The 27,594-nt window shown below is 43.9% G+C and overlaps 3 protein-coding genes across 3 annotated transcripts in view; all 3 read left to right on the forward strand.

Moving 5' to 3' along the window:
• The window catches only part of LOC124126450 (ankyrin repeat domain-containing protein 50-like), a 149,867-nt gene that overhangs the window by 2,851 nt on the left and 119,422 nt on the right, over nt 1-27,594 (forward strand). The window contains exons 2-4 of the mRNA XM_048394494.1: nt 2,321-2,364; nt 2,522-2,591; nt 3,147-3,190. Coding sequence (XP_048250451.1) covers nt 2,321-2,364; nt 2,522-2,591; nt 3,147-3,190 — 158 coding nt within the window. The remainder of the gene's footprint in view (nt 1-2,320; nt 2,365-2,521; nt 2,592-3,146; nt 3,191-27,594) is intronic.
• LOC125378645 (serine/threonine-protein phosphatase 6 regulatory ankyrin repeat subunit A-like) lies at nt 5,247-7,961 on the forward strand. The gene is made up of 2 exons (XM_048394492.1): nt 5,247-6,589; nt 6,791-7,961. Exons 1-2 carry the CDS (start codon nt 5,372-5,374, stop codon nt 7,676-7,678), a joined length of 2,106 nt encoding a protein of 701 aa, XP_048250449.1. The 5' UTR covers nt 5,247-5,371; the 3' UTR covers nt 7,679-7,961.
• LOC124126451 overlaps nt 18,096-27,594 on the forward strand; it is a 37,286-nt gene continuing 27,787 nt past the window's right edge. Inside the window, exon 1 of the mRNA XM_048394496.1 lies at nt 18,096-18,230. The gene's annotated coding sequence lies outside the window, so the exon portion shown is untranslated. The remainder of the gene's footprint in view (nt 18,231-27,594) is intronic.

Raw genomic sequence — 27,594 nt, forward strand, 5'->3', positions numbered from 1 at the left:
CATGATATCCAGAAGAGGTCGGCAACTTAAAACAACTGAAAAATAGCACTATGACAGACATATTTTAGAAACAATATCTGAATATATACATAGAGAATACTACACTCATTCTCGTTAGATATCTTTTTTACGAAACGGGTGGTTTTCGCTCGGTCAGATACCATAGAAAGTTCACGAGTTTCGTAAGGAGAATGAGTGTGGTATTTTATTTATTACCCACGTCAAAATATGTATTTAAGTGTAAATACATTAAAATAAACTTTCTTTTGTTGACAGACCAAACTAAAACCGGTTGCAAATTTGGTCGCACATAAATATTGATACCTGTCTACACTTATCACAAGCTGAGAAGGCTACAGTTAGTCTTTTATGATTTATTAAGCATTATAAGCTCAATCGTAAATATATCAATGTTCTTGTTTGTCAGAATGATCGCAAAAATTCTAATCTACGCCTCAGAAGTTTGACGATATCAACATGTAATGTGTTTTCAAGGGTACAGTTATAGGGAGGTAGATCTACCCGTAATTTCTACAGTATGTTATGAAAATGCATATCCTACTCGATAAAATTGTTGTCCATGCAACGCCATAGGTACCCCAAAATTTAATAAAATATGTTGCCGGAAGGCAAACAAGGGTCGGATTTGATAGAAATATTTAGTTTGAACATGGTTCGTTTGGTTATAACAGGGTTTCGGGAAGACGCAAATACGTTTAGTTTCCTTGCTCAACGATTGAAAGATGTATCAAGTCAACATTGGCTTTGTATTATGTCTGAGAAAGTAAATATGTTTTTTCATGAACAGTGTAAATGTGTGTTACAACCAGAACAGTAGCGAGTATATATCAAGAGTCAGTTTAGTTTGTTTGTTTGTTGTTTAACATCACACTCCGCAATATTCCAGCTATCATGACGGTGGTCTGCAAATAATCGAGTCTGGACCAGACAATCCAGTGATTGACATTATGAGCATCATCCACGCCATTAGAATATGATGACATGCATCAACCAAGTCAGCGAGCCTGACCATCCCGTTAGTCGCCTTTTTAAGAGTCAGTAAGAAATGTAAATTCCGTTGTGAAAATCTTAATTTGCATATTGAGTCTAGACGAAGAGAAAATTCTTTGTACGAAGGAAGATTATGTTTATGTTGTAACAATGTTTGTTTAAATATAGAGGAAGAACATTTTTTGTTGATCTGGCTTTTGTATGATAATTTGAGGAGTCAGTATTTAAGCTTTGTGAAAAGACATTTTAACGTCATCATGAAAATTTGTGATAACCAACATGCATGGAAACAAGGTGCATACACATTTTATGGTTTTAATGTGAGAAAGCAATAAATTGAAAAACACTATGATATGAATTAATAGCATTTGTTGATAATGCATATTGATAGTAATGCATTGAATGTACAAAGGTGGGCCTTTCATCAAAATATTGTTTGTGAAACGTTTGTGAATTATGGGCTTGCTGGCCAAAATTTCCGAAATAATAAAAAAAGGTATTAAAAGTACATTTGTTTGTTTTGAAACAATCTTTGAGTATATGTTCTATGTGCAAATGATTGCTAGAAGTCAGTACATTTGATGAGCCTTGACCGCCATTGGTAATTGGTCAACAGTCAAATAACACAAACACCATGAGGTGTATGCGGGGATCAAAGACTAATTTACATGTTAGATAGGGCCACTCATTTTTTTATCACTCTATTGTTTATGTAGAACGATGTTATCATACTTTATGATTTGTCATGATACTACAAGTGTAAGGTTTTCTATCGATATTGTGTTGGAACAGTTTGGCTAATCTTCGTGCATTTTCAACCTCTCTGCCTTCTTTTGATGTCATAATGAAAACTCGATTCCGCTCATTCACAAGTCACCTTTTGTATCGAATATGTTACATTATAAATACCCTTACAAATGTATTTGATATATCACAATGTCATTAAAATATTAGGCAGTATTTTCTTCGTTTATACATGTAGTTTACATGAAGCTGCCAAATAAACATTTCGTCGTACAGTACTTGTATCGATGTTCGATTAAAAGTGTTGAAAGTTGCTGTGTTTTCACGCAGAACGAAATATCAGTCTGTTTTTCAGATCAATCTTATATTTGGCAATTATTGAACACACTCTGATAGGAAATGTAATAATCTAATTGTATAGTTAAACGTTTACCTTTTCATCTCTTATTAAAATATGCAACAGAAAAATAACTCGGCATCCAGCGTGTTAAGCTGCAACTACATGTGGCTAGTGATATCAATGATGTGCCACATGACGTTAATTGAACTCTACAATTATTTTCAGATTCAGGAGACACACGTGCAAGACACAGTAATGACAGTAACACGGTAAGGCAATAACAATAGACAGGTGAAGATCTGCAGCTCGAACAAACTTTAAATGTGAATAATATAAACGAAACGCAATCTATATCTTCAGCACAACTTGCTTCCGTATAATTGTTATATAAATATATGTAAATAGTTTGGATTTTTGTCCTCACAGGTGAGACTTGAAGAGCAGGATAACATTCCAAGCTTTGACGGAGCAGGATGTTCAACAGACATACCTCAAGGTGCGAACGTTTCCATCATAAGTGTTTTGATAATAAATCATCTTAACAAGTTCAGAAGATACTTGTCACTGTAGATATACCACATACCACTCATAATTAGGATTCAGTATTTACAACTGGAAAATCCAATCTTGGCAGCTGAAAAAGGTTTACGTTAGACTCAGATACTCTGAAGCAGCATAGGTCAGATCTAACCTTCCTTCTAAATCCCAAGTAATGGGCTGAGTTGTATTCTGTCAAATAATCCAATGCCCACAGACAAACTCAAACTGCTGCATATGTTGCCAATTGGCGCTGAATGTGTCGTCGACCACAGAAAAGTATCTAGGTTATTTAGCAAATTTAAAGATATCGGATCAGTATTTGAAATTGGCAAAAGGGTAAGTTTGCGGAAGAAGTCCAAAATCTGAAATACATATTTTCTGTTGCGGTAAAGCGGTAATCAGAACGATCATGGTCTAAGATATATATTCAATACTTCTGGACTTCAGGAATCTCCTTTGTCATGTTAGAATATTACTGTAATGTTTCACGGAATTACTATTTTTTTATCAGGTCGCATCGTCAGACTTGAGGAAGAAAACATTCAACTGAAAAAGGTAACTGTTGATCAGAAATAAAATGTTTAGGTGATGTGTGGTAAAATAAGGTTTAACGTTGCGTTCAAGATTATTTCAATCATATAGCGACGTAAATGATTGTGTGTGTGGATGCTTGTACTAGTCCGGACTTAAGTCGTGTGTCGAGACAATACCAATCACCAGGCAGGGCAACAGGTATCATCTTTCCACGTGTATTGGTAGCACGCTGGCAGGGTCTATACCATCAACCATCCGTTCTCCAGTCAGATGCTGTATCCACTATCCCATGGAGGCAGTAATAAAACGTTAAAGAAATGGTGTTGAGTACTGTACATCTTAATAATTAATTTTGAGCCTGGAATGAATCAATGATCAATACCAGACACCCATCACTGCTCTTGATGCGCTGAAGGTACGGTGTACTTTTATTGTCCGTCCTTCAGGACGCAGAATGTTTTTTCATGCGTCCATTCTCTACATTTGTGCGTCGCGTAACCCTGTAATAACAATCTTTTAAAGAAAATAAAGATAATATTTCGAACAAATAAGATCAACCTCCAAAAAATGAATTCAATATTTTGAAAGAAATATTTTAGTTCCTGTGAACCAAGATGATGATAACTTAATCCACCCATTAAAGTAAATAACAGGCCCCTGGTTCTGATACTGTCATAGCCGACTGATAAGTCAACAAAACATATTTCCATATTTCTTCTCAATCAATATGCTAAATTCTTAAGATCATATTTTCCTGAAAGGTGATTACAGAGCAATACCTCTTCTTTGAAAATTATTAGTTTTATTATCAAATAGAGATGGGCTGATTTTTTGTACAATATACGGGGCGACCATTGGAATTTCTACTATGACCTTGGGATTTGGTTTTAATAAGTAGTTTCTTGTGTTCGAAAAATGTGTTCTTGGGATTTACAGAAAAACGTCTTGTACTGGATGTGTTTGATCTTCTGCATAAAATGTGTTGTTTGTAAAAATAATTTTTTGGCTTCTTTCCATCATGGATGTTACCCCCTTTTCTACATTTCATACATTGATATTTACTCTTGATTTTGCACTGTTTGCATCCGTAGAGAATAGAGGAGCTGGAGTTCTTCGACCGGCTGTCCCTTGCTACTGAGGACAGCGGCTTTGACAGTGAAACAAGCAGTCTGGCATCCTTGGACTTGGGTCAAATACCTCACAGACGTCAACAGGATAAAATAGGCCATGGTGGCGGGATAAAAGACTTTTCAAAAAAGAGGCTTTTCAATCCTAGACCGCCAAACCAGAAAGGTTAGTGAATGTTTGAGGTTAATTTACCACGGTTTGTATCCCTATTTAAGAGATATAAAGACAGGAGAACCCCAAACTACTACACATGCGGAATGGTGATGCTTCCTGCGCCTTTAGTTTACTAGAAGGCCTTTCATTTCATGGAGAGCTGTATGTTTTTATCTAACCGACAACATAGTACTTATTGATTCTTAATGATGGTAGTGGCACAACACTGGACTGGACTATGACCTTGTGTTGATAATGCTGAGGAGGGGACATGGGCATGACTTATACTAAATAGGCTTTAATATGTCATGTAGAACTTTACTGTGATACGAAGGGGGAGCTTATTCCTAGGATGGTGGTGAGATGAACACTGGGAAATACCGACTACACTGGCAGCTTATCTATTTTCGTTTTTGCATTGCAGGAGAAGTGTTCCGCCTAGCTTCAGTCTTGCATGTTGGAAATGAAGGCGAGCAACAGATGCCAAATGCTACACAGATGGTGGCTGAACCAGTTCATGGTAGAGATGGGAAACAAATAACTAAATGGACATTCAAAATCATGTATAATTTAGCTTCACTTGATAGGGGGAGGTAATCTTCACTATTTAGATTGACAGTGACAGGAGTCAAAGTACTTTATTGGGAGCAGTGGCCCAGTGTGAGGTAAGATGTCCGCGGGTAACATTGGACCTTCTTACTAAGTGGGCAGCTGATGGACAGGGGAGACGTGAAAAAGGCGAAGGGCGCTGAGGTTGCACTTGGATCTAAATGTATATGGCTGGGTAATAAAGTTTAGTTTGTAAATGGATTGTTAATTCGTATCTGACTTTGATGTTATTCCCTGTTGTGACTTACTAATCCTTTTGTTTTAGTGACAGAGAACCCCCAACGTGCAGATACAGACCTCTATCTTGCCTGCATGAAGGGAGACCTGGACCAGCGTAGACGCATCTTATCTAAGTGTCTGGTAGACGTGATGATTGCAGCAGAGACGGGACACAGACAAGTGTTTGACTTACTTGTGACACAAGCAGCTGATGTATTATCAGTGGATCAGAACATAAATAACATCCTTCATGTAGCCTGTCTTGGGGGACATGTGGACATGGTGAAGTATGTCCTCTCAAGGAAGGTTGCAGAGATCAACGGTAGGGGGCAGTACGGGAGGACACCCGTGATGTCGGCAGCAGAGAAGGGACACAGACAAGTGTTTGACTTACTTGTGACACAAGGAGCTGATGTATCTTTAGTGGATGATGACGGAGACAACATCCTCCATGTGGCATGTCTTGGAGGACATGTGGACATGGTGAAGTATGTCCTCTCACGGAAGGTTGCAGACATCAACAGTAGGGGGCAGTACGGGAGGACACCCCTAATGGTGGCAGCAGAGAAGGGACACAGACAAGTGTTTGACTTACTTGTGACACAAGGAGCTGATGTATCATTAGTGGGTGATAACAGAAACAACATCCTTCATGTAGCCTGTCTTTGGGGACATGTGGACATGGTGAAGTATGTCCTCTCACAGAAGGTTGCAGACGTCAACAGTAGGGGGCAGTACGAGAGGACATCCCTGATGGTGGCAGTCGGCGCGGGACACAGACAAGTGTTTGACTTACTTGTGGGAGAAGGAGCTAATGTATCATTAGTGGATTATGACAGAAACAACATCCTTCATGTAGCCTGTCTTGGGGGATATGTGGACATGGTGAAGTATGTCCTCTCACAGAAGGTTGCAGACATCAACAGTAAGGGGCAGTTCGGGAGGACACCCGTGATGATGGCAGTCGGCGCGGGACACAGACAAGTGTTTGACTTACTTGTGACACAAGGAGCTGATGTATCATTAGTGGATGATGACGGAGACAACATCCTCCATGTGGCCTGTCTTGGAGGACATTTGGACATGGTGAAGTATGTCCGCTCACAGAAGGTTGCAGACATCAACGGTAGGGGGAAGTTCGGATGGACACCCCTAATGGTGGCAGCAGAGAAGGGACACAGACAAGTGTTTGACTTACTTGTGACACAAGGAGCTGATGTATCATTAGTGGATGATAACAGAAACAACATCCTTCATGTGGCATGTCTTGGAGGACAAGTGGACATGGTGAAGTATGTCCTCTCACAGAAGGTGGCAGACATCAATAGCGGGGGGAAGTACGGGCGGACACCCCTAATGGTGGCAGCAGAGAAGGGAAACCGACAAGTGTTTGACTTACTTGTCAGTGAAGGAACTGATGTATCATTACTTGGTGATAACAGAAACAACATCCTTCATGTAGCCTGTCTTGGGGGATATGTGGACATGGTGAAGTATGTCCTCTCACAGAAGGTTGCAGACATCAACAGTAGGGGGCAGTTCGGGAGGACACCCGTGATGATGGCAGTCGGCGCGGGACACAGACAAGTGTTTGACTTACTTGTGACACAAGGAGCTGATGTATCATTAGTAGATGATGACGGAGACAACATCCTCCATGTGGCCTGTCTTGGAGGACATTTGGACATGGTGAAGTATGTCCGCTCACAGAAGGTTGCAGACATCAACGGTAGGGGGAAGTTCGGATGGACACCCCTAATGGTGGCAGCAGAGAAGGGACACAGACAAGTGTTTGACTTACTTGTGAAAGAAGGAGCTGATGTATCATTAGTGGATGATAACAGAAACAACATCCTTCATGTGGCATGTCTTGGAGGACAAGTGGACATGGTGAAGTATGTCCTCTCACAGAAGGTGGCAGACATCAATAGCGGGGGGAAGTACGGGCGGACACCCCTAATGGTGGCAGCAGAGAAGGGAAACCGACAAGTGTTTGACTTACTTGTCAGTGAAGGAACTGATGTATCATTACTTGGTGATAACAGAAACAACATCCTTCATGTTGCCTGTCTCGGAGGACATGTGGACATGGTGAAGTATGTTCTGTCACAGAAGGTTGCAGACATCAACAGTAAGGGGCAGTACGGGCGGACACCCCTGATGTTGACAGTCGGGGCGGGAAACAGACAAGTGTTTGACTTACTTGTGAGGGAAGGAGCTGATGTATCATTAGTGGATGATAACAGAAACAACATCCTTCAATTAGCCTGTCTTGGAGGACATGCAGACATGGTGAAGCATGTCAATGCACTGAACGTGGTGGACATCGACGACAGAAATAAGCATAATACACAGTTTTTGGATCTCTTGCTTGCAACACAGGGCAGCAGTCATGTCTGACAGGGAAGAATAAATCATGACAAAGTACCAGTTTGTGTGTGTTTGATTTCCTATCAAGAATAAAGATCTTTCATTTATACCTCGTCACATTGAATTTCGAATCTTTGTTTTGGTGACATGATTTTGTGACAGATAGCATCGTAATAAGAAAGGACCAAGTATTACTTATTTTGTAACTGGGTTTATCCTTGAATGAAGTAGCATGTTTTTGTTATATACATGTGGAACAAATTCAAACTTCATGTCAGGTGCGTTTCTTTTTCTTGAAATATGACAGCCAATTAATAGAAAAAATGTTTTATTATGTTTTAATAAAATAATATTTTTAGTTTGGTTCAATATTAAGCACATTCTACAATCAAATAAATATACTCTTAAAAAAAGAAACGCAAAGACAGATTTGTGTGAGGTAGGAAAATACATTTATACGAGGAACCGTAGAAGGTATTGAGCCAGAATGTTGTGGAGAGAACGCTTTGTGATTGTAGTCATCTCAGTTATCGGTACATAGGAGAAGTCCAAAGTCAGCTACAATCAATCACGCGTGTGACCCCGTTTGAATCGATAGCGGCCTGACATCATCTGCCCATGGTAGAGATAATAATGCGAATAACATCCTGACCTGCAACGCAAAAGCCAACTGCTGCAACGTCTGGGGTTGTTGTTGACGTCGGCATAGCCGTCTATCCAATTCATCCCGTAGGTGCTCTATCGGGTTCAAATCCGGGGATCTGGAGGGCCAGGGTTGAACATCAATGTTGTAGTTGTGTAGACAGACTCTTGTGTTCCGTGCTGTATGGGGTAGACCGTTTTCTTACTGGAATACACCGTTGCCCTCAGCTTCAATTGAGAGGACGTGTGGTAGGAGAATTTCGGTGATGTATCGTTGAGCCGTAAGATTGCCCTGGATATGGACCAAAACTGTACTCCCATGATAAAATATCCACCCGCGTCATAACGCTACCCCCACCAAAACTGTCCACTTCCTGTACGCAGTTTCTGGCGTAACGTTCTCCCCGACGTCTGCAGACCCGTGCTCTTCCATCCACTTGACGGAGGAGAAATCATGATTCGTCGCTGAACCAGACATATCGCCATCGCTGTTGAGGCCATCCCCTGTGTTGACAACACCAATGCAGTCGTAGTTGACGATGTTGTCGACTCAATATGACGCGTCGAACAGGACGTCTTGCTCGTAAACCTGCTGCTCTTAAACGTTTTCGTACGGGCTGGTCGGAGATTCTGCGCAGGCCGGGTATTTGGGATGCGGTTGATGTGGCTGTGGTCGTCCTTTCACGTAGGTGGCGCAGTCGGATGTAGCGATCTTGGGCGGGGGTGGCTACTCCTGGTCGTCCCGACCTTGGCCGATTACGTGTTGACCCATGCTGTTTAAACCGATCCCATAGCCTTTGGATGGTGCTGGGCGCTACATTGGAAACCCTGGCTGCAAGCGGTATGTGACGTTGTTTCTTTTCACTTCTGTTAATCTTGGCATGTTATTGATCTGTCACTGTTTGATTAACGCAGATTTCAGGCAATCAAAAACCCTGCACTTTAATACCGTTCATAGTGCTGCTGCACGTGCAGTACCTGCAGCTCCATGGCCCTTTCGTTGCTGCACTGGGTGCATTTTCCCGAATCGTACGTGTTTCCCGACTAATGGATCATTATTGTTGTGATCATTTTGATCCGCATAACACATTAACACTCTTTATTTTGCACCACTTGGTCCACTAATTATGCTTTTATGGCTACAAATATCCGAATTGCGTTTCTTTTTTTAAAGAGTAATTTGTATTTATATACGGGAAGATATGTTCATAGCTCGTACATTGTATTAGCATCCTTTAAGAGGTTCAACATGATGTTGATATCTCATTTAAGAAATATAAGGTTTTTTAGCGTGTGCTTATCTCCGCTGCATGAGTGATAGGCACGCTCACTTTGGCTTCTGTGTACAGGTGCATCTGGTGCTGATGAAATGATGTGAAATTACATTGTGATTAGATGTTGCGTTCAGATGCAACGCTACGGTATTGTAAATGTGCACCTCACCGATAGCTTCATTCAGACCATTGGTTCCCTTATTCTTGTTGGTAGTTATAATATAATAATGCCAGAAATCAGTTGCATGAGGTACATATTTATCTTTAAATATTATCATGGTCAAGAATTATGTTATTTATCTGACATCTGTGTCAACTTTACACGGCATTATTTTTTGTTTGATATCATAATGTTAGTATATTGATGCGATTTTATTTACAGAATCGCCGTGAAAAGTGAGTGAGTGTGTGAGATTGGTTTTACGCCGCTTTTAGCAATATCGGGGGCACGGGTGGCCCAGTCGTCGAAGGCGCCGCGTTTCGCTGTGCAGAGTTGCTTCCCTTGGCCAAGCCAGAAACATATGATTGTGGGTTCGAATCCCGGTTCGCCCCAATTATGTTTCTAGGTTTGTCAGCACCATACCCGTGCCCGTGGGTTTCACCGAAGTGGTAAACGTCTGTGACCTGCATCACTTCGGGCTTTCCTCCCACATTAAGCTGACACGCCGCGATATAACTGGAATATTGTTAAAAGCGGCGTTAAACCAAACTCACTCACTCACTCAATTTTAGCAATATCACGGCGGGGGACACGAGAAATGGGCTTCACGCATTGTACCCATGTCGGGAGTCGAACCCGGATGTTCGACGTGACGAGCGAACACTTTAACCACTAGGCTACCCGACCGCCCCTCGGCGTGAACAATATTTCGATTGTATTACGTCATGTCGGTTAGACAAAACCTGAAAGACATTTAATACCACGAGCATGAGCTAGGTGATGGCATTCCAGCATTTGATCCTCAGTTTCTTGCAAACCTGTTGGACGTTACTCTGCCCAGTGACCACGACCACGACGACGGGGCCAATCGTGCCCCTCGTGGACTTGAAGAGTTGTTCTTGAGAAGCAGGTCTGTGATTGGCAGAGCCCAGGACGACAGGGTTCCCCATGCCCCATTGGTTGTGTCCCTTGGGTGACAAAGCAATTGATGACAGGGGAGTTCCTTACGTAATACGTCTAAAACCTGCGTCACATCTGACATTCGCACGCAACAGAAATACTGTTGAAAACAGCGTTATACCGAATATACCCAACTATTATCAATACTATTCTAATTGCAGTTATTAATCTGATTTTGTTTGAATTGAATATTGAATACGCCAGAATATTGTCAGTTGTCCTGACAAATTTCATAAGCAGAACATATGATTAAAGTATGTTGCACTATTTGCAACACATGGTCCTATCTGAAGCGACGATACTATACTTATAATGTTCGTATTGGTAAATAAACAGACCCATCTACATTTTATATTGAGAGGTTTTAAGGTGTTTTTTTCAAAATTTGTTTTTAAACTAAATTGTGCTTTGACATTTCAGAGATATCATATCATATACATCTCTTATTGTTTTTACACATTGATATGACATGGCGATGGGAAAGATCGTACTCAAGATCTCAGCCTAAAAGGTTTGTTTGCTACTTAACTTGAGGAGGATGTACTTAAGGTCAGTGAAATGTACCAGTGAGGAGGAGTGAGGGTCGACAAGGTCGTCAAAGTACAAAATATGTATGTCATTTCCAATAAAATGTCCTCTGATTTTTAAAAAATCTTAAGCATACATGTATAGTGACAATAAACCATATTGATACTAGAAAACCGTGACACACCTCTTTTCCGTGTGACTGTATTATAAACTACATAAGTGTAATATTCGTTCGACGCTACGTTCAGCCTTATTTTACCTCACCTCTCAATATGATCAGCTCAGTAAATAATGTAATTCATTTTGAAAATATAAGCCACGTTTAACGTGTTTGTGCTACAAACCCAAGGAACAGCAGTACCTAATCCTATTGGAATACATGTACTAAGTTTGATCTCGTTCAACGTGTTCTTTACTTTCAAGTTTTCCGCACCATATGTTAGGATAGGTTGCACCATAACAATCTCTAGCAATATCTATATCCAGCCCACCACATAGATTATGGAGTTTAAAGATCAGCTGGCAAACCTTCTCCGCTTGTTCGGATAATGTTGAACGTGCACTTATCCATAGGTATAAACACAATTTCAAGATATTTGTACCAAGACACAACCTTTATTCCCTTAGGATACCCCTAGTACCACATTGTTTCTTCAATTATTCTCCATTCAGAAACACAACGATCTGAGATTTATTAATGTTTTAAAGAAAGACGCCTTCTGTTACAAAATAATTAATTGATCAATTAATGAATCAATGTTTATATTTTCATGGCGAACTGACCTATGCATGTAGTCTGTACAACCATAATAGTACAATTGTATAACATATGCGCATTTATATCTCGCACCACAAATGTTTAGCACATTATATATGTATACCCATTTAACACAATAACACAATAACCATGGATAAAGAAGTCGAACTGTTTCTGCAGGGTGACGGGTGTATCTGCAATCAATATTAGATTATCTACAAATAGGAGTGAAAAAGAATTATACATAATATCAAATATGACAATTCCATTATTCACAACGGCATTCATAGATTTAACCAGTTCTCTGATAGATATTACGAAAAGGATAGAGCTAAGTGTACACCCTGGTCTGACACAAGTAGGACAATCGAATCGTCAGATAGTTTTCTTTCCTGCTAAAAAATAACAACAGATGTAACATTTTCAAGTTTGAAGCACATTAAACTTTCTCTATGTTTATCGTTCTTCAAAAGTGAGTGAGTGAGTAAGGTTTTACTCAGCTTTTAGCAATATTCCAGCAATATCAAGGCGGAGACACCAGAAATGAGCTTCACACATTGTTCCCATGTCGGGAATCAAACCCGGGTCTTCGGCGTGACGAGCAAACGCTTTAACCACTAGGCTACCCGACCGTCCTTCTTCACAAAGAAGACAACGTAACGTCCTATTAACCATGTCAAACGGTTTTTTTAAAAACTACAAAAGCGCAGTAACTTGTACTTTTCTTCCGAGTGGTGTCCGAGTGGTGACTGTAATATAAGAGTATTATCCTAGTAGAGTGGTCGTTCCTAAAACCTACGTCCCAACTATCGATTGAGAGGTGATGTACCTCAGACTGCTCACCGTGAATGCAAAAAAGAAGGTACCTTTCAAGAGAGTTCTGTCTTTTGAAAATATTCCATTGGCATTAAGCCTATCTGTAGAGGATGGTACCATGATGTCCTGTGCCAAGTCAGATTTCATGCACAAGAACCCATATCGGGTGAGAAGGTGACAGCAATCCAAAGATGTGATGTTTTAGTGCACGATGGGCATGCATCAATACAGATGGTCGGTGCACCGTCCTGGACGTGTTCCTTACACCTAACCATCCCCTGCCATGGCCGACCTGGCGTGATCATTGCCCTCGGTATCCCTCGCCATGGCCGACCTGGACGTGATCATTGCCCTCGGTATCCCTCGCCATGGCCGACCTGGACATGATCATTGCCCTCGGTATCCCTCGCCATGGCCGACCTGGGCGAGATCATTGCCCTCGGTATCCCTCGCTATGGCCGACCTGGACCTGATCATTGCCCTCGGTATCCCTCGCCATGACCGACCTGGCCGTGATCATTGCCCTCGGTATCCCTCGCCATGGCCGACCTGGACGTGATCATTGCCCTCGGTATCCCTCGCCATGGCCGACCTGGACGTGACCATTGCCCTCGGTATTCCTCGCTATGGCCGACCTGGACGTGATCATTGCCCTCGGTATCCCTAGCCATGGCCGACCTAGACCTGATCATTGCCCTCGTTATTCCTCGCCATGGGCGACCTGTGCGTAATCATTGCCCTCGGTATCCCTCGCCATGGCCGACCTGGACGTGATCATTGCCCTCGGTTTTCCTCGCTATGGCCGACCTGGACGTGATCATTGCCCTCGGTATTCCTAGCCATGGCCGACCTGGGCGTGATCATTGCCCTCGGTATCCCTCGCCAAGGCCCGTCCTGGACGTGATCATTGCCCTCGGTATCCCTCGCCATGGCCGACCTGGGCGTGATCATTGCCCTCGGTATCCCTCGCCAAGGCCGTCCTGGGCGTGATCATTGCCCTCGGTATCCCTCGCCATGGCCGACCTGGACGTGATCATTGCCCTCGGTGTCCCTCGCCATGGCCAACCTGGGCGAGATCATTGCCTTCGGTATCCCTCGCCATGGCCGACCTGGACGTGATCATTGTCCTTGGTATCCCTCGCCAAGGGCGACCTGGGCGTGATCATTGCCCTCGGTATCCCTCGCCATGGCCGACCTGGACATGATCATTGCCCTCGGTATCCCTAGCTATGGCCGACCTGGGCGTGATCATTGCCCTCGGTATCCCTCGCTATGGCCGACCTGGACCTGATCATTGCCCTCGGTATCCCTAGCCATGGCCGACCTAGACCTGATCATTGCCCTCGGTATCCCTAGCCATGGCCGACCTGGGCGTGATCATTGCCCTCGGTATCCCTCGCCATGGCCGACCTGGACCTGATCATTGCCCTCGGTATTCCTCGCTATGGCCGACCTGTGCGTAATCATTGCCCTCGGTATCCCTCGCCTTGGCCGACCTGGACGTGATCATTGCCCTCGGTATCCCTCGCCATGGCCGACCTGGACCTGATCATTGCCCTCGGTATTCCTCGCCATGGCCGACCTGTGCGTAATCATTGCCCTCGGTATCCCTCGCCATGGCCGACCTGTGCGTGATCATTGCCCTCGGTATCCCTAGCCATGGCCGACCTGGACGTGATCATTGCCCTTTTGGTATTCCTCGCTATGGCCGACCTGGACGTGATCATTGCCCTCGGTATCCCTCGCCATGGCCGACCTGGACGTGATCATTGCCCTCGGTATTCCTCGCTATGGCCGACCTGGACGTGATCATTGCGCTCGGTATCCCTCTCCATGGCCGACCTGGGCGTGATCATTGCCCTCGGTATCCCTCGCCATGGCCGACCTGGGCGTGATCATTACCTTCGGTATCCCTCGCCATGGCCGACCTGGGCGAGATCATTGCCCTCGGTATCCCTCGCCATGGCCGACCTGGCCTGGGCGTGATCATTGCCCTCGGTATCCCTCGCCATGGCCGACTTGGGCGAGATCATTGCCCTCGGTATCCCTCGCCATGGCCGACCTGGACGTGATCATTGCGCTCGGTATCCCTCGCCATGGCCGACCTGGGCGTGATCATTGCCCTCGGTATCCCTCGCCATGGCCGACCTGGGCGAGATCATTGCCCTCGGTATCCCTCGCCATGGCCGACCTGGCCTGGGCGTGATCATTGCCCTCGGTATCCCTCGTCATGGCCGACTTGGGCGAGATCATTGCCCTCGGTATCCCTCGCCATGGCCGACTTGGGCGAGATCATTGCCCTCGGTATCCCTCGCCATGGCATACCTGGGCGAGATCATTGCCCCCGGTATCCCTCGCCATGGCCGACCTGGGCGTGATCATTGCCCTCGGTATCCCTCGCCATGGCCGACCTGGGCGTGATCATTGCCCTCGGTATTCCTAGCCATGGCCGACCTGGGCGTGATCATTGCCCTCGGTATCCCTCGCCAAGGCCGTCCTGGGCGTGATCATTGCCCTCGGTATCCCTCGCCTTGGCCGACCTGGGCGTGATCATTGCCCTCGGTATCCCTCGCCAAGGCCGTCCTGGGCGTGATCATTGCCCTCGGTATCCCTCGCCATGGCCGACCTGGACGTGATCATTGCGCTCGGTATCCCTCGCCATGGCCGACCTGGGCGTGATCATTGCCCTCGGTATCCCTCGCTTTGGCCGACCTGGACGTGATCATTGCCCTCGGTATCCCTCACCAAGGCCGTCCTGGGCGTGATCATTGCCCTCGGTATCCCTCACCAAGGCCGTCCTGGACGTGATCATTGCCCTCGGTATCCCTCGCCATGGCCGACCTGGGCGTGATCATTGCCCTCGGTATCCCTCACCAAGGCCGTCCTGGGCGTGATCATTGCCCTTGGTATCCCTCGTCATGGCCGACCTGGGCGTGATCATTGCCCTCGGTATCCCTCACCAAGGCCGTCCTGGGCGTGGTCATTGCCCTCGGTATTCCTCGCCATGGCCGACCTGGGCGTGATCATTGCCCTCGGTATCCCTCGCCATGGCCGACCTGGGCGTGGTCATTGCCCTCGGTATCCCTCGCCATGGCCCGTCCTGGGCGTGATCATTGCCCTCGGTATCCCTCGCCATGGCCGACCTGGGCGTGATCTTTACCCTCAAACATCCCATACCGTGGTCCGTCCTGTCATTGCGCTCTGTATCCCCAAATTTGAAACCGTAAATGATTCTTCTTAGGTGAGTTAAATAACATTTGTTATTACACATACCTATCGGTGCTCCGTGCGCGTTCAAATCAGTCACATCCTAGAACAGGCAATACCATTATCAAGGTTAAAGGCACCGACATGTTTGTGACTGACCGGTATAGGGTGAATCAAAGTCCAAAATCTGAATCTAATTTCATATACAGTATCTCAGAGTTTCATGATTTCAACTAGTAGAGGTAGAACACATTAACCACTGAATAATTATGGAATTAAAGGATATTTACACAAATGATGTAGTTGTGTGTTCATGAGCGAGTTTCAGGAAATATACAAAAGCAACGGACTCATCAACTGTAATGCGGTTATAAATATAGTATACACAATATGACTAAACATGTCCATAAGCGCAATCATGTGCGAGATACGAGTAGTGCTATCAGTAGTATGTTATCAGACCATGTTGTACGGGCTTGCCGACAGTGGTGTAGTCACAACGCGATACTGTGATAGAAGAATGACATGAATGACACACATGACTGATGGAGAAGTATCTCTTATATTAAATGAATAGAGCTTGATCTTATCTATACTTTTTTCATATAATTGCAACATTTGGGTATCACAGATTGAACATACTAATTGTACATGACGGTGGGATCTGCGATTATATTTTGCTTTTCAACACTTTAACCCTTTTTCGATAGCAGTTGTGTTTTTTATAATAAATCGCTTTCCACCCTTTTCTAGGCAAGAACAGATTCTCCTAATCACATCAAGACGGTTTATTTTCACCAAGTCATGGCGACACTTTGTCAGATCCTATTTTGGAAGCGTGTCCTTTTACTTTATTTTTAACCTTGCAGAACTGGTTTTAAATATTGTGGGAACTTAACAATTACCTGGGCTCGGCCATTAAAAATCTTGATCAATATCACGCTGTAACACCTAAACACCTAGACAGGTTTCACAAATATTGAAGACCATTTGGTCAGTTTAAGCCTTATCACTGATTACAGGAACATTCATGAATTCTAAAGAGTGTTTGCGAGTGTATTGTTCAAGACTGTTCAAGATAGGACTTCTTCTAATTTCCCTAGAAGTTCATGAATCAAGCTAGATTGAGCAGTTGTAACTGAGGTTTGTTTTTAATGTTGTCAATGTGGCTGATCTTATATAATATAATTCTATCTAAAACAGAAGAAGACTCATTTAGATTTACTTTTACCGTGTGCAAGAGAAGTTTGTTTTTATATACTATAGCTCTTGTTAGTTTAACCTAATGTTAGTTTGTATCTGTTAAGGCGTAAATGTTATCCCATCAAAGAATACAATAGTGAAGTGTTGCTAAAAGGAGGCCTTAAGTCTGTTAATGGGATTACGGGTAGGGAAGATGGGAAATGAAACTTCGATTTTGACAAGTCCCTCAGGGTGCATGGGGATGAAGGAAGTTAATCTTGACAGCTTGCAGAAACTTTGAGGTGTCCACTGACTGTCCGCCTTGACGCGCTTTCCTGAAATGAGGGACAGAGTGAATCACTTCGTTCAATCATGGTGAGTGGACCCGAAGACAGTCCAGGGACTCCAGCCACCAACTATTTGAAGACCTGATTTGTGCTGTCTCAACGTTGGTGTCCACTGAGCCTCATCTTGGTGTTCTTAACTCTTGGCTATACCTTTGGGTCTCCTGACCCACTTTTGCCATACACAGAGATAGCTTAGATGTTGCACTTAAAAACATAGAGAAAGCTGTATTGTATCAGCATTAGGTTTTACTGTATTCGGTGTGGAAGTGCTATGAACATTAAGGATATAGGAAAGACATGTCAGTGTTTTGAGCAGGACAAGGGACTGTTGTAGAAGTAAGCGATTCGCATAAACTCCGTACATTCCGAGCTATGCAGAATGTGGGCGCGAACATCCAGTACAGAACACACTTCAACGACACACAATCTACAATGTTATATACCTCAATGTGCAGATCCTACTTAAAGCATATTATCACGCAATGACGGCAGCGGTGATGTTATCTTCAAATGTTAGTGGCACGTGATCAACATCAGCTCCGCCCACTGTACATTCGGCATACTGTAGGTTTAAGGGCACACACGTATTAAGCCACAACTACCTTGCGTGCATGTTCATCGTCTCTTTATACTGAACTGCTCAGTGACGGATTCCGGCTGTTGTAGTTGTACACCCTTGGAGGACGTCGTCATGTAAGACCGTATCTTAGTGAGTACCTTATTAGAATTCGAATGTCAAACCTTGTCTCTATGAATTGACTGTTCGTGAGTGTGGGTCCATTATCAAATCGTCAGCATTTTGAAATGACACTGATGTGCACTCTTTCAATAATACATTATGTGTTTTGTCATCAGGGTTCATAGTTACAAATCGAAATGGTAAGAACGATTAAGAAGGTAATCGTCACATGTACTTTCTTAAAGGGATTCAGTCCAACTGTCCGCATGTGATGACTGACGGCATGAGATGACAGACGGCATGAGATGACTGACGGCATGAGATGAGATGACTCTCGGCATGAGATGACTGACGGCATAAGATGACTGACGGTGTGAGATGACTGACGGCATGAGATGACTGACGGCATGAGATGAGATGACTGACGGCATGGGATGAGATGACTGTCGGCATGAGATGACTGACGGCATAAGATGACTGACGGCATGAGATGACTAACGGCATGAGATGAGATGACTGTCGGCATGAGATGAGATGACTGACGGCATGAGATGAGATGACTGACTGCATGAGATGAGATGACTGTCGGCATGAGATAAGATGACTGACGGTATGAGATGAGATGACAGTCGGCATGAGATGACTGACGGTATGAGATGACTGACGGTATGAAATGACTGACGGCATGAGCTGACTGACGACATTAGATGACTGACAGCATGAGCTGACTGTCGACATGAGATGAGTTGACTGACGTCATTAGATGACTGACGGCATATGATGACAGACGGCATGAGGTGACTGACGGCATGAAATGACTGACGGCATGAGATGACAGACGGCATGATATGACTGACGGTATGAGATGAGGTGACTAACGGCATGAGATGAGATTTCTGACGGCATGAGATGAGATGACTGACGGCATGAGATGAGATGACTGACGGCATGAGATGACTGACGGTATGAGATGAGATGACTGACGGCATGAGATGAGATGACTGACGGTATGAGATGAGATGACTGACGGCATGAGATGAGATTACTGACGGAATGAGATGAGATGACTGACGGCATGTGATGATTGACGGCATGAGATGACTGTCGGCATGTGATGACTGACGGCATGTGATGACTGACGCATGAGGTGACTGACGGCATGAGGTGACTGTCGGCATGGGATGAAAGACGGTATTATATGACTGACGGCATGAGATGACTGTCGGCATGAGATAAGATGACTGACGGTATGAGATGAGATGACAGTCGGCATGAGATGACTGACGGTATGAGATGACTGACGGTATGAAATGACTGACGGCATGAGCTGACTGACGACATTAGATGACTGACAGCATGAGCTGACTGTCGACATGAGATGAGTTGACTGACGTCATTAGATGACTGACGGCATATGATGACAGACGGCATGAGGTGACTGACGGCATGAAATGACTGACGGCATGAGATGACAGACGGCATGATATGACTGACGGTATGAGATGAGGTGACTAACGGCATGAGATGAGATTTCTGACGGCATGAGATGAGATGACTGACGGCATGAGATGAGATGACTGACGGCATGAGATGACTGACGGTATGAGATGAGATGACTGACGGCATGAGATGAGATGACTGACGGTATGAGATGAGATGACTGACGGCATGAGATGAGATTACTGACGGAATGAGATGAGATGACTGACGGCATGTGATGATTGACGGCATGAGATGACTGTCGGCATGTGATGACTGACGGCATGTGATGACTGACGCATGAGGTGACTGACGGCATGAGGTGACTGTCGGCATGGGATGAAAGACGGTATTATATGACTGACGGCATGAGATGACTGACGGCATGAGGTGACTGACGGCATGTGATGACAGACGGCATGTGATGACAGACGGCATGTGATGACAGACGGTATGTGATGACTGACGGCATGAGGTGACTGACGGCATGAGATGACTGACGGCATGAGATGACAGACGGCATGGATTGACTGACGGCATGAAATGATTGATGGCATGAGGTGACTGTCGGCATGAGTTGACTGACGGTATGAGGTGACTGACTGCATGAGATGACAGACATCATGGATTGACTGACGGCATGAAATGACTGATGGCATGAGGTGACCGTCGGCATGAGATGACTGACGGCCTGAGGGGACTGACGGCATGAGGTGACTGACGGCATGAGATGACAGACATCATGGATTGACTGACGGCATGAAATGACTGATGGCATGAGGTGACTGACGGCATGAGGTAAGTTGACTGACATCATAAGATGATTGTCGGCATGAGATGACTGACGGCGTGAGACGCCTGACGGCATGTGATGACAGACGGCATTATATGACTGACGGCATGTGATGACAGACGACAGGCGATGACTGACGGCATGAGATGACTGACGGCATGAGGTGACTGACGGCATGAGATGACTGATGGCATGAGATGACTGACGGCATGTGATGACAGACGGCATGAGATGACTGACGGCATGAGATGACTGACGGCATGTGATGACAGACGGCATGAGATGACAGACGGCATGAGATGACTGACGCATGTGATGACTTACGGCATGAGATGACTGAAGACATGAGATGACTGACGGCATGTGATGACAGACGGCATGAGATGACAGACGGCATGAGGTGACTGACGGCATGTGATGACTGACGGCATGTGATGACAGACGGCATGAGATGACTAACGGCATGTGATGACTGACGGCATTAGATGACGGACGGCATGAGGTGACTGACGGTATGACATGACTGACGGCATGAGATGACTGACGGCATGAGGCGACTGACGGCATGAGGTGACTGACGGCATGAGATGACTGATGGCATGTGATGACAGACGGCATTATATGACTGACGACATGGAATGACTGTCAGCATGAAATGACTGACGGCATGACCTGACTGTCGGCATGAGATGACTGACGGCATGAGATGACTGACAGTACGAGATGACTGACGGCATGTGATGAGATGACTGACCTGATGTGGTAAGATGACTGACGGCATGAGATGACTGACGGCAAGAGATGACTGTTGGCATGAGATGAGATGACTAACCTGATGTGGTGAGATGACTGACAGCATGAAATGACTGACGGCATGAGATTAGCTGATTGACGTCATGAGATGATTGACGGCATGGGATGACTGACGGCTTTTGTTGACTGACGGCATGAGATGACTGACAGTACGAGATGACTGACGGCATGAGATGACTGACAGTACGAGTTGACTGACGGCATGACCTGACTGTCGGCATGAGATGAGATGACTGACCTGATGTGGTAAGATGACAGACGGCATGAGATGACTGACGGCATGAGATGACTGTTGGCATGAGATGAGATGACTGACCTGATGTGGTGAGATGACTGACGGCATGGAATGACTGACGGCATGAGATGACAGACGGAATGACATGACTGTCAGCATGAAATGACTGACGGCATGAGATGAGCTGATTGACGTCATGAGATGATTGACGGCATGGGATGACTGACGGCTTTTGTTGACTGACGGCATGAGATGACTGACAGTACGAGATGACTGACGGCATGAGATGACTGACAGTACGAGATGACTGACGGCATGAGATGCCTGTCGGCAAGAGATGAGATGACTGACCTGATGTGGTAAGATGACAGACGGCATGAGATGACTGTTGGCATGAGATGAGATGACTGACCTGATGTGGTGAGATGACTGACGGCATGGAATGACTGACGGCATGAGATGACAGACGGAATGACATGACTGTCAGCATGAAATGACTGACGCATGAGATGAGCTGATTGACGTCATGAGATGATTGACGGCATGAGATGACTGACGGCTTTTGTTGACTGACGGCATGAGATGACTGACAGTACGAGATGACTGACGGCATGAGATGACAGACGGAATGACATGACTGTCAGCATGAAATGACTGACGCATGAGATGAGCTGATTGACGTCATGAGATGATTGACGGCATGGGATGACTGACGGCTTTTGTTGACTGACGGCATGAGATGACTGACAGTACAAATTGACACACGGCATGGGATGACTGTCGGCATGAGATGAGTTGATTGACGTCAAGAGATGATTGTCGGCAAGAGTGACTGAGTGAGTGAGTTTAAACATACATACGAAATATGTGTTAACTTTCCAAAATACCTGTCAACAAAGGACAGTAAAATAACAAGAGTATCACATACATATTTGTTATTTAAAACTAGTATGTAACGATAAAACGATATTACGATACATAACAATACATGATAAAAACGAGCTAGAGATCGCCAGCATCCAAAGTTAGGCCACCACACTAGGGACCGTGGGGACTTACAATACTTCTGCTTCCTTCACGGCTCCCCAGCAGGATTTACACCATGCCTTCAGTCGCTGGCGATTATAGTCAAATGTAGCTATCAATTAAAAGTAACAAATATACTACGATTCGAAATGGGGTAGATCCAAATGTACTTTGAATGATGTGGAACTTACGTACTCTTTCAGGGGGACAATGATTTTCCAGTACTATAACCACCTTCAAGAATACAGCCACTAACAATCTCAGTTTGAAAATTTGATCTACCAATTTTTAAAACGACAGATATACATTTTCATCCCTTGTGATGGCAAAATCAACAAAGTCAAGCAGATGACCGTGATTCTCTCATCACAAGGGATACAACATGGAGGATCCTCACCTTTCAATAAATACTCGTGTGTAAATCTGCTATGGCCAATACGGCATCGTCGCATAATGACCTCTTCAAATCTGAACTCACAACCCAAGTAAGTGTAACCGATAGTTGGTTTAATTTCATGTAATTTATTGATACCTACTTGGGTGTCCAACTTCCTCTGCATAAGATCTTTAAAGTAAGATCTTGTAATAGCTTTAATACCACTGTATGGGATTTGAAGTGGTGTCACAGATTTGTTGAGCGCTGCTTTTGCAGTAGCATCAGCCATTGTGTTACCAACGGTTCCAACATGGCTGGGTAACTAGCGGAACATGAAGTCATATTGGCCAGTAGCGAGAACATTATATAATTCAGCAATTTCGATTAAAAGTGGATGATGACTTGATGTATTTTCAATAGCCTGAAGACACGAAAGAGAGTCTGAACATATTATAAACTGCCTATGCCTTGACTGATTTTGAATATATTTAAGAGCTGTTAAAATGGCATTTGATTCCGCTGTGAAAATTGAACTGTCAAATGGTAATCTGGACGATATGGTTCTGTATCCAATGAAAGTAACGCTAACAACTGCGTCACCATCCTTCGATCCATCTGTAAATATAGATTTGTATTTTTCGTATTTATTTCTTCGTTGGTTGTATTCCTGTTGATAGATTAGTTGATTTGTTTCTGATTTCTTTAATTCTGTGAATGTCAGATATACCTCTGGCTTCACCAGTTGCAAAGGAGGGGGAATAAGAGAAGATATTTTGGTAATGTTCTTCATAAAGGGGATGAAATACACAATCGTATGCAGGATTAGATTGATTCGAAAATAATTTGGTAATATACTGTAAAGATAATTTCATGCGTCGGATTGTAAGTGATGGCCTCTAAATATAAACTGTTTATGGGAGATGTTAAGAAAGATCCAAGCCAGAGCTTAGTCCTTGATCGGGAATAGAATCCAGTATTTTTAGATTGCTTTTGCATGCTCCTCCATACACGATGGAGCCGTAATCAAGTTTTGAACGGATGAGAGCTTTATATTATTGGAGGAGGGTCTTCTGATCACCTCCCCACTTTGAATGTGAAACGACTTTTAATAAGTCAAGCGCCTTCAGGTTTTAAGGTATTTTAGATCGGGTTTAAATGTCAAGTGGCTTTCAAAAGTAAGTCCTAAGAACGTGGCTTCTTTTACAATTTTGATAGGTGTGCCATCCAAATAAAGTTCAGGATCTTGATGTGGCTTATATTTTCGACAAAAAATGAATACAATTGGTCTTTGATTTAGCCATTTTCTAGGGACCATTTTTGAATTTTATTTATTCATAACTGCAATTGTCTTTCAATAGTATGCATATTTTAGCCACGACATGATATGTTAAAATCATCCATAAAAAGTGATCCATCAATTGTATCGTTTAAAACCCTAGCGAGGCTATTAATCTTAATACTGAACAATGTGACAGACAAAACACTGCCTTGTGGGACACCCTGATCCTGAATGTAATGATCAGACAGGGTAGAACCCACACGAACTTGAAATTGTCTGTCTGATAAAAACTTGGATATAAATTGAGGCAAACGGCCTCTCAATCCGAAGTCATGTAAATCTCTTAAAATACCACATTCCATGTTGTGTCAATGCTTTTTCGAGATCGAAAAAGATGGACACAGCATGTTGTTTATTTATTATGGCATTTTTGACAAATGATTCTAAACGAACGGGATGATCGATGGTACTCCGGTTTTTACGGAAACCACATTGTATATTTGTTATTAAATTATTGGTTTCTAAGTACCATATTAATCGGTTATATATCATGCGTTCCATGGTTTTGCAAACGCAGCTGGTTAAGGAAATAGGTCGATAATTTGAGGAATTGGTATTGTCACGGCCAGGTTTGGGTATGGGAACAACTATGGTAGCATGCCACAAAGAAGGAAATTTATCAAATGGCCGTATGTCATGAAAAATCAGAAGAAGGGTTTCTAAGGGTTTCATGGTTCTGGTAGGTGTTTCAGAAGCTGATAGTGGATGTTATCAGATCCTGAAGCAGTGTCATGAGCTTGACCCAGAGCAGTATGGAGCTCATGTATGGGAAAAAAATCATTATAATCTTCTCCATTATCTGATTTGAAATTAATGGATTTCTTTTCTTCCTGCTTTTGAAATTTTTGAAATTTGGGTACATAATTGATTTATCAGTTAATAATTGATCCCCATTTTTAAGATGGTGAATGGTAGATTGAATGCCCTCACCTTTGATTTCTTGGACCCTGTTCCATTCCTTAGATGTTGGTGTACGTGAATTGAAACATAATTTCGACATAATTGGCGTTTACTTTGTTTAAATGTACTTCGTGCTTTAGAATTTAAAATTTTGAATTTATTTAAATTATGGACAAGATGATGACGACGGAAATAATGTTCGGCCTTTTTCCAAGCCTTTCTAGCTTGTTTGCAGTTTTCATTAAACCATGGTTTACGTATGTGAGGAATTGCAGAGGATTTAGGAATACACATGTCAGCAATTTTGTTTAGTTCAGCAGAAAAGCATTGTATAGGGTCAGGATTGTCAATAAAGATATCAGGCTAAAGTGTTTGCGAGCAAAGAGCTTCATATAAAGCACAGTTAGCTTTTTTAAAATTTCATCTTGATGATGGAAAAACATCAGATAGGGTCACAGGTGTGAGAAGTGTAGGAAAATGGCCACTTCCACAGATGTCATCGTGGACTGACCAGTCAAATTCAGGCAGTATTGTTGAGTCTGTAATCGACAAATCAAGAGTAGAGTATGTACCTGTACCAGGGTGTAAATATATGTTCGAACCATCATTAAATGAACACAAATCAGTATCAGAAAGAAATCTCCCAACGTCTTGCCCTTGTTATTTGTGTGAGTACTACCCCAAAAAGGGTTATGGCCATTTATGTCACCCATGATGATGCAGGGTGTTGGAAGCTGGTCATAAAGTGCCTGAAGATCTGTCCGCTTCAGAGAAGATGATGGAGGAAAATAGAGAGAGAACAAAGTGAAAACAATGTACATAGTTATACGCACTGCAACAGCCTGAAGAGGGGTATTTAGTGGAACAGGGCTGTGGATAACACCCTGCCTCACCAACAATGTGGAATATACATGGTATGAATTATAACGTCTTATATCGATTTGATCAATATTTTTCAAATAGGTTTCCTGAAGACATAATGCTGACGGTGTAAAATCGTGTAGTAATAGTTGGAGATCATTAAACTTATTCCTTAATCCTCTACAGTTCCACTGAAGAATTTGGTTCGAGCTGCTCATGGCGGCTTAACAGGTGATCTTGAGCGGGAGGTAAACAAGTTGTTTATATGAAATCTCTAAAGACAAGTTTTTCATGCACAGAGCATGGCGTGACCAGCCGATTGATAGAATCGGGCCAATTCTACCACACGTCTAGGTGAAGTAAGGGTCAAAGGGGTGTGTTGGGCAAAGGAACACCTGTTCCTGGCTCCAGTGCCCTGTAACCACCAGAATCCCGTCCTCCACCGACACAGGGGCGCAACCCACGGCAAACGGGTTGCCGAATTCGGTCGCATTCTACGACCAGCAATGGGTTGCTGAAGACACATTCTACCCCGGGTCCACACGGGGGAAGAGCTATTAGCGTTACCCAGCACTTAACACGGGGAGGTTGCTCTTAACGACTGCTGATTGTCGGCATGAGATGACTGTTGGGCATGAGATGACTGACGTCATGAGATGACCGACGACATGAGATGACTGACGACATGAGATGAGATGACCGACGGCATGAGATGAGATTACTGACGTCATGAGATGACCGACGACATGGGATGAGATGATGACGGCATGAGATGACTGACGGCATGAGATGAGATGATGACGGCATGAGAAGACTGACGTCAGGAGATGACCGACGACATGAGATGAGATGATGACGGCATGAGATGACTGTCGGCATGAGATGAGATGATGACGGCATGAGAAGACTGACGACATGAGATGACTGACGACATGAGATGAGTTGACTGACGTCATGAGATGACTGATAGCATAAAATGACTGACGGCATGATATGACTGACGACATGAAATGAGATGACCGACGACATGTGGTGAGATGATGACGGCATGAGATGACTGACGGCAGATGAGATGATGACGGCTTGAGATGAGATGACTGACGACATAAGATGAGATGATGACGGCATGAGATGACTGACGACATGAGATGAGTTGACTGACGTCATGAGATGACTGACGACATGAAATGAGATGATGACGGCATGATATGAGATGACTGTTGGCATGATAAGAGATGACTGACGGCATGAGATGAGATGATGGCGGCATGATATGAGATGACTGTTGGCATGATAAGAGATGACTGACGGCATGAGATGAGATGATGGCGGCATGAGATGACTGATGGCATGAGATGACTGACGGCATGAGATGAGATGACTGTCGGCATGAGTTGACTGACGGCATGAGAGGAGATGACAGACGGCACAGCCCTTTAATTAGACGTTTGCGTGTTTGTTGGGAGCATGATACTCACACACCTTTTTTTTAACGTGAAAAATTTGCAAGGATTATATCGCTATCAATTGCTCATAACAATATTGTACATGCTAACGCAATGCCACTCCGAG

This window comes from Haliotis rufescens, unplaced genomic scaffold (genome assembly GCF_023055435.1).
Source record: "Haliotis rufescens isolate VD_foot unplaced genomic scaffold, xgHalRufe1.0.p SCAF_13, whole genome shotgun sequence".
Lineage (NCBI taxonomy): Eukaryota > Metazoa > Mollusca > Gastropoda > Lepetellida > Haliotidae > Haliotis > Haliotis rufescens.

What these genes read in the sequence shown, in the direction of transcription:
- LOC125378645 (XM_048394492.1), top strand. Translation starts at nt 5,372, where the DNA reads ATGAAGGGAGACCTGGACCAGCGTAGACGCATCTTATCTAAGTGTCTG. An exon ending in AGTATGTCCTCTCACAGAAG is followed by an intron (nt 6,590 to 6,790) that starts GTGGCAGACATC and finishes CTCTCACAGAAG; the next exon opens with GTTGCAGACATCAACAGTAG.